The sequence below is a fragment of the Salmo trutta genome, chromosome 1, assembly GCF_901001165.1.
Source record: "Salmo trutta chromosome 1, fSalTru1.1, whole genome shotgun sequence".
In the NCBI taxonomy this organism is placed as follows: Eukaryota; Metazoa; Chordata; class Actinopteri; order Salmoniformes; family Salmonidae; genus Salmo; species Salmo trutta.
Genome location: NC_042957.1, coordinates 41,084,544 through 41,095,520, shown reverse-complemented (window position 1 = coordinate 41,095,520; position 10,977 = coordinate 41,084,544). Strand labels below are relative to the sequence as shown.

The 10,977-nt window shown below is 38.6% G+C and overlaps 1 protein-coding gene across 2 annotated transcripts; it reads right to left on the bottom strand.

The window, feature by feature from the left end:
* Positions 1–2,220: 2,220 nt before the first annotated feature.
* On the bottom strand, positions 2,221–5,756 carry LOC115195949 (H2.0-like homeobox protein). Of its 2 annotated transcripts, XM_029756317.1 has the most exons (4): positions 5,062–5,756; positions 4,266–4,442; positions 3,792–3,976; positions 2,221–2,945 (listed from the first exon to the last, which is right to left on the bottom strand). In XM_029756317.1, the coding sequence occupies exons 1-4, from the start codon at positions 5,495–5,497 to the stop codon at positions 2,631–2,633; spliced, it is 1,113 nt and encodes a 370-aa protein (XP_029612177.1). In that variant the 5' UTR covers positions 5,498–5,756; the 3' UTR covers positions 2,221–2,630. The 2 variants fall into 2 exon arrangements, with proteins under 2 accessions (XP_029612177.1, XP_029612187.1); XM_029756327.1 differs by lacking the exon at positions 4,266–4,442 and having other exon boundaries at positions 5,062–5,752.
* Between the last annotated feature and the right edge of the window lie 5,221 nt (positions 5,757–10,977).

Here is a 10,977-nt window from a genome sequence, read left to right as displayed (position 1 = left end):
ATTAATGTAGTTCTGTACTTGAGCTGTTATTTTTGATTAATGTTCTGTGTTATGTCATGTTTAATGTTTTGTGTGGACCTGAGGATGAGTAGCTGCTGCTTTAGCAACAACTAATGGGAATCCTAATAACATTCCAAAAATACCAATACAGACATTAAACTCTATAACTGTTTTAAAGTCACCATTTGCCTCATGGTGAAATCCCTGAGCGGTTTCCTTCCTCTCCAGCAACTGAGTTAGGAAGGACACCTTTATCTTTGTAGTGACTGGGTGTATTGGTACCCCATCCAAAGTGTAATTAATAACTTCCCCATGCTCAAAGGGATATTCAGTAGGTACCTTTCTTTTTGAGGCTTTGGAAAACCTTCTTGGTCTTTGAGGTTGGATCTGTGTTTGAAATGTACTGCTCGACTGAGGGACATTACAGATAATTGTATGTGTGGGGTTAGGGTTAGGGTTAGGGTTAGAGATGAGGTAGTCATTCAAAAATAATGTTAAACACTATTATTGCACACAGAGTCAGTCCATCCAACTTATTATGTGACTTGTTAAGCAAGTTTTTACTCCTGAACTTATTTAGGCTTGCCATAACAAAGGGGTTGAATACTTATTGACTCAAGCCATTTCAGCTTTTTATTTATATTTATTTATAAAATTCTAAAAACATCATTCTACTTTGACAATTTGGGTTATTGTGTGTAGGCCAGTGACAAAAATATCTCAATTTAATCCATTTCAAATTCAGGCTGTAGACAACTAAATGTGGAAAAACTCAAGAAGTGTGAATACTTCCTTAAGGCACCGCATGCTTCTTTTCACACTTCCATTGGGACTGGACAAAGTGAGGTATCCATAATACTGCACTACAATATTGGCTGTCAGTAAGGGTATAGACTATAGGCCTACTTTAATACATGGAGTTTAACATAACCTGCTATAAATAATATAGGCATGTTTTTAAATGTAATTCAAAGTTGTTATTATGCCATTACTGTGTGGATTACAACGAACTCAGCAAGTAGTGACTGCTAAATAAGGCGTATCTAATTCTTCATTAGTTCAGCGGACTAACTTTAATGGTCTGTTACTCACTGGCTGCGTTTACGCAGGTAGCCTACATATTATATATGTTTCACTAATTTGACTTTTGACCAATCATGTCAGCTCTGAAAAATATCTGATGTGGAGAGGTCTGATGTGATTGGTCAAAATACCAATTACTGAGATTTTTTTTTAGAATTGGGCTGTCTGTGTAAATGCAGCCACTGACTCCCGGAGTTAGGAGGATACCTATTTGTGGGCCTTGGTGTAACCATTTTTTTTGCCATCAGCTTATTTTAGACACTTTAATTTACCTCAGACTGATTTAATCAATGTAACAGGACAAGGTAACCTACTGAAAATAAAATTAACTAAGGCAAACGGCTCATTGAAAACGCATCGATAGGCTACCATTTTTCTATTGTAAGTCGCTCTGGATAAGAGCGTCTGCTAAATGACAAATGTTAAATGTTAAATGTTTTTAAACGACTTGCGTAACTTGCATTCGTAAATGCAAACGGTTAGATGGTGTTGGACTTGTGAGAGACAGTATGACTAACTTATTTAAAAACCCTTGATAAGTTTTATCTATTTACACCAAATTGTTGAGATAAGTTATTACAGGCTCCACCATGTTTTCACATTCCATTTCATCTTGAGTGTACCCATTATTGGGTTTTATGCTTATTCCCAAAAAGCTAAATATTACTTTATGAATTACATAATTGCAATATAGAATGATAGACTAGGTAGGCTTTATTGATTCTTTTAAGCATGAAACATAAACATATATCCCACCCCTCTGATCACTTCACACGGTGAAATAAGGCCTACGTGGCAGCGAAGTCCTAGACTTCAAATATTATTTTATCGGCATGTAAGCTGTGAGGAATTAAATAGTAAACCTATATCATCATCATGACCATCATCTTACTTTGTACATACTGTAGGAAAGAAATGCACAATCCTAAATGTATAGCCTATGACGAAAATAAAATGGTATTATCCACTTCAGATAGTCAAGACCATGTCAGTTGTGAAGTTCTCTCTCCTTCAGTGATGTTTTCAGCATTCGATTAGACCCGAAAGAGGAAGTAATAATGGGCAAAATAATGCAATTAAAAAATAATAATATCATTAATAATAATATATATATAAAATATGACATTTAATCGAAAATCGAAAGAAAGAAATGTTTTATTTACAATATTTTCAGTGCAAATAATTATTGAAAAATATAAAATACAACAATATTTATTAACGCTTCCAGAGTAAAATACATTAACATTGTGTCATTTTCTGGGATTTCAGAACGCGAAACGCTGTTTCAGATTAAAATTCACAACAGAATATTTCCTTAATTTGAGGAAAAAGTCATGCATATCGCCTAATACTGACTAACAGAGCTGAAAGATTGAAGGAGTCGAAAGTAAAAATAATAATAACCCATAGCCTCTGCAGTGGGGCATCCTACTGGCCCTCCACTTTAAGACAAACTTCACTCTGTATATCAATTTAACAAAATAATATTTATATTAAATTATTATTGTTACATTTGTTTAAAATTACGTTTGACTTTGCACCCATATTTACATTTGTGATGATGCCACAGTTTCTGTGAGGGCTCCGACTGAAGTTGCCTCTTCCGTACTCACAGGGGTGGCCCCGGTCATGATCACACTAGTCTTGTTATGCTCAGAAATGTCCACGTCACTCTTGTCCTCCTGTCCTTCCTCGAATTCGGACTCGCAGCTCGCTTCACTCTCACACTCGGACACTTCCGGCTCTTTGGGCTCGGCCTCTGTCAGTGACTTGTCCAGTGTCTCCTTGTCCTTGTCCTTCTGTGCCTGGGCTTCTTTCGAATGCCTCCACTTCATTCGCCTGTTCTGGAACCACACTTTGACCTGACGAGAAAGTGCAAAAGCTCGTTTAGATGTCAACAGCATGACCCTGATTCCTAGGCTACTCGCCAACATGTTGACAATGATTTTTGCTCCATGGAAATATGACCCAGAGACCTAATTGATAGCATAAAAGGACAGTCTCTACATAACACAACAAAACCGTATTGATAAGGAAATCATAGCCTACATTTCATAATGAATAACTTGACAGTAGCCTAGGTAGGCTACAATAAAGTTAATGCAGAATAAAACAACAGTGTGGGTAAAGGTGGGCATACGTTGCGTAAATGTGGGCCTATAGCCTACAAAAACATATGGCTATTAAACACATCAGATGGGCTGTAGGCTAGTATTATGTGTATTGCTTAACCCAATGGAGTTACGTAAGATTATGACCTTTCTCCATTTGCAATAATTCGTTGTAATCGACTTTCATTTCCCTAAAAGTTCTCGATTGCGCAATTCTACAGTTGCCTACTAGGATATATTACCGGGTGTGTCCTCTGAGTGGCGGCTTCCTGTCTTAACAACACAAGACCAGGGCTCTATTCAATCCGTATCGCGAAAGTTCACCGTTACAGCATTATTGAAATTTAAAGACAATGTTCATGATTTAGCGGAGACTGCATTCACGGTAAACGCTCCATATGTCGGCTCAGTCGCAAATGACTTTTAGGGTATATTTCTATCGCGCAATCTTTAACGCTTCAGCTAAACTTATTGAATATATATATTACACTATTAGGCATATGTCTTTCCATCTCAAGAAGAAATAATTCTTGAAATAACTCAAACATGTCCATAAAATTGGGGCCTATAGGCTACAACATGATGCAAGTAACGTACCTGTGCATCTGTTAGGCCAAGCATTGCAGCCAGTTGTTTTCTGTCGGGTTTGGTGACGTATTTCTGTATTTCGAATCGCTTCTCAAGTCCTTTTCTTTGCAGGTTGGAGAAGACCGCTCGCGACCAGGACCTCTTCCTTTTGTATGTCTGTGGTATCGTGTCTTTTGTGAGGACAGCATACGGACCTGTATAAATAAAGGGACATAAAGGTTGAGCAATGTTATTTATTCGTTCAAATTTCAAAGTGCACTGGTAAATTATAGTTGGATATCCTAGAAAAGTGGTATCATGCCATCAAACATGCCAAATTATATTCACTTGAAAAACACGATCAACAGAAGATAGTTTAATGGTTTAAAAACACTGAGCAAAGTCTGAATAATAAAGGCTATGTACAAATATTGTTTGTACATAGCAAATGCCATGTGTGCGGGAAAATTCCCTATGTAGCCTATGTGCTGACGGCTACACTACCTGGGAAGGTGTCCTGAAACTGATGCTGCCCTGATTGCCTGGCGCAGTTTAGTGAGCTCATCATGGAGGACGTGTCGCTCATCGCTGGGTCTATGGATGCGAAGTACTGGTTCGCCGAGGGCTGCACGGGCATGTGGATCCCTGACTGACGATTCGAGCTAACAATGGACGTGAGATCTGTCACAGGGCGAGAGATAAATAAGTAAGAAATTACCGCAACGTATGATATATAAGAGTATTTGTCAATGATAAAACTTTTCACCTAAAAATGACTTTGGTGTGCGAGTCTGAATGTTTAACCCTTTATTTAACTAGGCAAGTCAAATTCTTAATCACAATGACGGTTTAGGACCAGTGGAAATTATAGGTAGATATCCTAGAAAATTGGTGTCATGTTTTACCTTGTCAGCGGGGGGATTCGATCTACCAACCTTTCGGTTAGTGGCCCAACACTCTAACCACTAGGCTATCTGCCGTCCCGAGCTAAATAATACCTAGTTTTATAGTGAGGCAACTGTGGCAGTTTGGATATTAATATAAAGGTTTTGTGTGCGTAAATAATAAAGTGCATGATGTTGCCACTGTTGTTTAGGTGCCTTCGAGGTCAGTAATTTATAAACGTAGCTTTTAATTAAGTCAATACAGCCACATTATAAAAAATAAAAAGTGCCTTTACAACATGATGAAATTCTTGAATGCTTTCTATGGCAGTAAGAGAATCTTGATGTGGGCCTATAAATAGTTATTTTAGAGAATTCATTTTGACAACGGTATGAAAGTTAATTTAAAAGGTTACCTCTTAAAGACAATATGTCTTTTGTTTTTGGGTCGAAGTCTGTTGACAATATCCGATCGATTCCGAACTTGAGGTCCTTGCTTGATGGTGGGGGAGCTTGTTGGGAATTGAAACTCGTTCTAGATACAGACGTTAAGTGTATTCCGTGCCTGTGATATGGAGACCCGGGGTTCAGTCTCCCACCGTAGACCGACTGTTCTGGCCCCACCGGGGAAGGACGCAACGGAGATCCAGAGGTGTGGACCTGAGAACGGTGTCCCATATGAGCCATGAGGGCCGAGGATCCGGGGATGTTCTCGGCATCTCCAACCTGCAAAATGTCAGCAATGCAAAATGAGGGCTTCTTCATTGTATCCACAGCGAAACCACTCGCGCAATAAGCAGACCAAAGACTAAAATTTGATGCGTAAAACGGATTGAGTCCTGCCGTATACATCCTGAACTCGTAATGTTGCCCCTCGGTTGATCACAAACGATGATACAACAATAAATTTGGCATGTAACGTTGAGTTAACTGTAGTCAGAAAGGCTGCAGTCTTTGTGTAAGTGCCAGAAATCTCTCACACAACTCTGACATGTTAGTCTTTGGTCTAAGTACTTCAACGTTGAAGTTTTTCCTCTGACACAGATTGGTTGCTTTCTAGCCAATAGAAGTTTGGTTTCGACACCCAAACACGCCCTTGTGATGGAGATGTGCAGAGTTAAGTGTTGCTAATGACCATATATTGAATATCTTCATAAACATTTTCAACAGCAGTCACAGACAACATCATCATCTTCGTCACTATCTTGTTCATCATGGATGGCATGCAGCAACGACAACAATAAATGCAAGGGCAAACGTCTTCTGCAAGATGAACATGTATCTAATAATGTAATTACGTTTCTCCTTGCACTCGGCTGTTATGTATTCAGCTTTATTTGTTTCAAAATACGTTTAAAAAAAAGTTGATACAAAAATGATTAGGCTGAACAACTGGAATCACATTTTCATATTTTCTGCATTGCAAAACAACTGCCAATTAAACGATTTAGGATACAAAAAGTAAACACGGACAATATTGAAGATTGCATTTGACAAAGATTTCATATTTTTGAGCCATGTTTAATTTCTGAAAATATAATCAATCGAACATCATACATTTAGGTTACAAGCTAATACAAGTGAGGTACCATGATCTACATTGTATATGCAGCGCCGAGCGCAGAAAACTATAGCTTCTATTAGCTTCAGATTACTCTGTTTTTATGGGCTGTGATTCGTGCGAAATGAGCAGATATGCCTGTTAAATTTGTCTCAAAATAGAACATGTTCTACTATTTTAGGATACAGCAGCAATCCTTATTTCTTCCGTAGTAGAGGGGGAAACTTTATAATTACTGTTAGAACTTCCTTTTTTCAATATTTGTGCAACTTTATCTCGACCTGCAAGTTGCAGGGTGACGCAAATCCGTCCCTATGCTTATAATAAACAGAGGAAATCTATTCCCCTCTTAAACGAAAACAAAATTAACTTCAGAGGCAATACTTCACCGGGTAACGAACATAATGGGGGGCTGATTATTATAACAATGACAAATATGTAAGGGTAAATTGTATTTTTTTTTTAAGTATTATTGTAAGTAGGAATAGGTCTATACTTTTTTGTCATTTTATATGGATAATAATATAAAAAAGAATCACAATCATAATCAGCATCATCATAATAATAAAAGTACAATCATATCCATATAGATAATAATGAATAAAGACATGCTTTACTTTTATAATAATATACAATCGTTTACTCATGGAATATTGTTGTTGTTTTTGTTTTTTAATCAAACCGAATCTTTATAACATGCTTACATTCTCATACACTCCTCTAAAATTGAGAAAGTAGTGTGCCTGTGTGTTTGTTTGCCTGCGTGCCTGCATGCGTGCATGTCTGACATGGAGACGAGTTTGTATCGTGCAGGTACACGTTCCCAAATTCCCACGCCACAGATATAGGCCCATGCACTGTTTAACCCATTGTCATTACTGCATTCATTAGACTTGATTCATTGGCGGCAGGGTCTATGACCCTGGCTGCCTGCTATCGTGGTGTTTTCGGATGACACTTTTCCGGGTTCAAATTAGAAATTAAATGTAGGCTAACGTTTGCCCCCGATCATGCAGTCAAAACAATCCAGGGAAAAGGATGTAGCAGAGGCACAAAGGGTTAGCACGCCTAAGTTATTTCAGGTGCTGATGAGCCTTCAGAGGGAAGCATTAAAACATGCACACTAAAACATGTCAAAGCACTGGAGTCTTGACACTCAAGAACGTCAGTAAGTCAGTAAAATAGTGCCATTTAATTTAGGAAATGATTTCATAGTGAGTGAATGTCAGGTTTGTCCAGTTGAAAATGAAAGTATGACCCATGTGACAAAGGCCTTCAGTTATTGTTTCAGCTCTGATAAAATTGTTCATTTGCCTTTGGTTTTCAATTATATCAATGCAGGTTTGTGTTTAAACACCAACAACATTGTAATAGCTACACATAGTCCATTTAAAAGTGCTATGTATTATACTTTATCTTGGAAATGTTGATTGAGGCTATCAGAACTTCCTAAGACAACTGTATAAGCACGCTGAAAAAGAAAATGTCAACCCATGCATAGTCCCAGTAAACAGTGGCAGATAAAAATCTATATAAGTTTGACAGCTACAGCTGTCTTCAAGCCTATTGTTGTCAGTTGATTCCTCAGTGTGTATTTTTCAGGAAGCCTTATCCGAGCTCAGGAAGGCTGATTGAGCGCCTCATCTAACAACTCTCTCGGATCAGATTTTGGGAGTCAATTAAATCATTTCCATTACTACACTGAGAATTATTACTCCACTCTGGTAAAACGTCCACCCAGGCCAAGATGACTATTTCTGGCAATGTTTGTCTCAGGAAGGAACTTTCGTAGATTTAATGGGACCTGGGCCATTGTACACGGCCTTCTGTATGGCATAGTGCCATTATTTTCGAAGCAAAAAAAAATGTTAAGGGAGTTATCCAATGTCAATTGAAAACAGGATTGTCCCGTTTGTAACCCCAAATGTGGTTTTATTATATGTATTCATATTTTAATCAGTTCTGTTTAATTGGCCCCCATGTTATGAGGGAAATGGGCTCTCCATCATGTGAAAAGGTCTAGATGTTTTTGAGGATTGTTTCAGGGTGTCTGTCCGCCCACTGGTTCAACAAACATCAATTGTCTGTGTTATGTCTGTGTTGGTCCATATGAGTATTCCCATGACCTCTGTGACAGAGGGTTGGAACACCAGGCTAGCACATAAAATATATCCCTATAGGCCTCAGTAGGCCACATTAGGACACAGACCACATTATCCAGGTTTTGAATCTAATAGGAGAGAGCTCTTAATGTATTCCTTTATTTGTGATTAAAACATCATCTAAATCCATCAGGACCCCTTGGGAGACTTAGTCTGTTTGTTTGGATATTTGGAGGAATATCAGTGTTGGTCTGTTGCTAGGGCCAGCCAAGAGGAGAGGAGCTATAGCCCAGCTGCCCATCAGTGGAGACAGGGCTCATCACACAGGAAACATAACAATTGAAATATCCTTATCTTCCACCACTGATCATGGGAAAATATGGAAACCTCATGGATTTCCCCCTATCCTTTAGGCCAGCAATCACCTTCCGGAGAGTTCCACTCATATGGCCATTAAATTTAACTCCACAAACTTCATTACAGGCTATAACAGTGATTTTCTCTGAATATGTCCACCCCAGACAAGTGACTCATAAATGCCCTCTTGTTCCAATCCAAATGGGGAAGTGATCTATATCCCTGGTATATTTAGCTATTGAATAAGTCACAAACACATTTTATTAAATCCATATATAATGACTTTTCAAAGTTAGTAGGCCTAGCTGTATTTCAACTCACTCCTCCCAATTAAATATAATTGTCTAATGTTTTTCTTTCCCATCTCTTTGAGAAAAAAGAGAGCAAAGCCCTATACTTACCACTCAAACAGAAACATCCAGATTTATAATGCAAACAACCAAACCTAAATGTAGCCTAGTCTCCACAGTTATTGTGGTTTTAGGCCATATTCAACTCAAATAAAAATAATTCACCAGAAGACACATCATTAAAATCACATAATTGAAAAAGAAGATACTGAAAGGCTACAGTGTGGGCGACATTATATATTTTTTCTCTCCATTTGTGGTCATAGAATTATGCTGTTCTCCTACCTTTGCCCCACAGAAGAGTGTAGATAAAACATTACGGGGTCATTAGATGGACATTAGGAGTGGTAGACTAACTACACTCGCCTCAGTCTGCCCTGTGGTTTAAACAATCGAAGGGCTTATTTAATGGAAGCTTTTAAATACGATGGTGTCCCAGTGTCTGTACATTAACAACCTCTGTGTTTACATAAAAACAGCCCCGTTGCAGATTAAAGTCGCTCCCCTCTTCGCCTCTTGTGACTGGTGCATTTAGGGCCTTCTGATTACTCGCTGGGTCAATGTACACAGGGTTAAATCACATTTGCTGAGTACTCCGGGGTTACAGCGCTAAATAAGAGAGGAGACTAATGGAAACGTAAAAGGTCATCATAACAAACCATTACTTATTTTTCTCTCCCAGTGTCCTGGCAGGCATCCCGTGGGCAGAGAAGATTCGAGGAACAGTGCGCACTCTGTGTAATGACGCCCATGTGACCGATGGCCCAGGTCACTTGGCAACCCCGTGGGCCAAAAAAACTAAAGTTATAGGCTCTCTTTAAGTATTGTCTGCGACTGTGTGCTAGAGTGATCAATTTTGCATGTACTTAGCGCAACCCTTCACCATTGAGGTAAAGCAGAGCCTCTAAAAGGGCCGATGCGATAGATCTGTACCAATGTCACACACTGTAAAATTGTTGTAATAACAAGCCGATGTGGAAACAATTGCGAGGGGATGCTGCAGCACCCTTAGCACCTCTACTTCCCAGATTTGGCCTACTAGAGCTGAATAAGGTTCAATAGGCCTATAACATTACACAGCCTTATTTTAACTTCTGAAAATTATTGTTATAGTCTACATCAGCCACAATGTTCGCTACCTGATTTATGGCCGTTAACAAAACAATTAAATCAAGGTTATGATCGGGCGTGTTCTTGCAGAGCGACATTTCACACCCCAAGTATCATCTTGATGGATTCCAGTTTTGTCAACGCTCCAGAGCTGTCCAAACAGACCGTGTTTTATTACCTCTCCCTGAAAGTACAGCTGTCAAAATTACGAATGTATAGGACTTGTCATTAAACCAGAAACATCGTCTTAGCAATGCCAAAATGAGACAATAACATACATTGAACAGTCATAATAGTTAATATATTTAATTTCCGAGTCGTCATCGCGAATCTGGGTAGTATGTGGGAATACTAGGCGTCAATAACTATTTCAATGCCTTGTCATTGAATTGATTTGACATAAATCAAAATGTACAGCATCGAATATATAAAGTAGCCTAACAAAAATATGAATACACTTATTCATTTTGAGAGCAAGACAAGTTCACATTTTTGTTATATGCCCTAGGCCTATATATTATCCTAACGTTTTGTACATATCATATCCATCTTTGGGTGGCAATAATGTTTTCTCTAATAAATCCGTATTCCTTTTCTTTGTGCAGTTTTCATTATGGACACCTGGATAGCCACAATTAGCCTACAGCACTTCCTCCCCCAGGACAACAATGCACTTTCACTTATAAAGATCACACCCCAGGGAGCACAGGTCCCGAGGCATCCATATACATGTGGTAAAAAAATACACCAAAAATAGTTTTTCCACACCATCCCAAGCGCCCTATTTCATGTACAGTTTTAATGTAGGCTCATGCATTTTAAAATATATTTTATCATGTCAGCCTAAAGGTC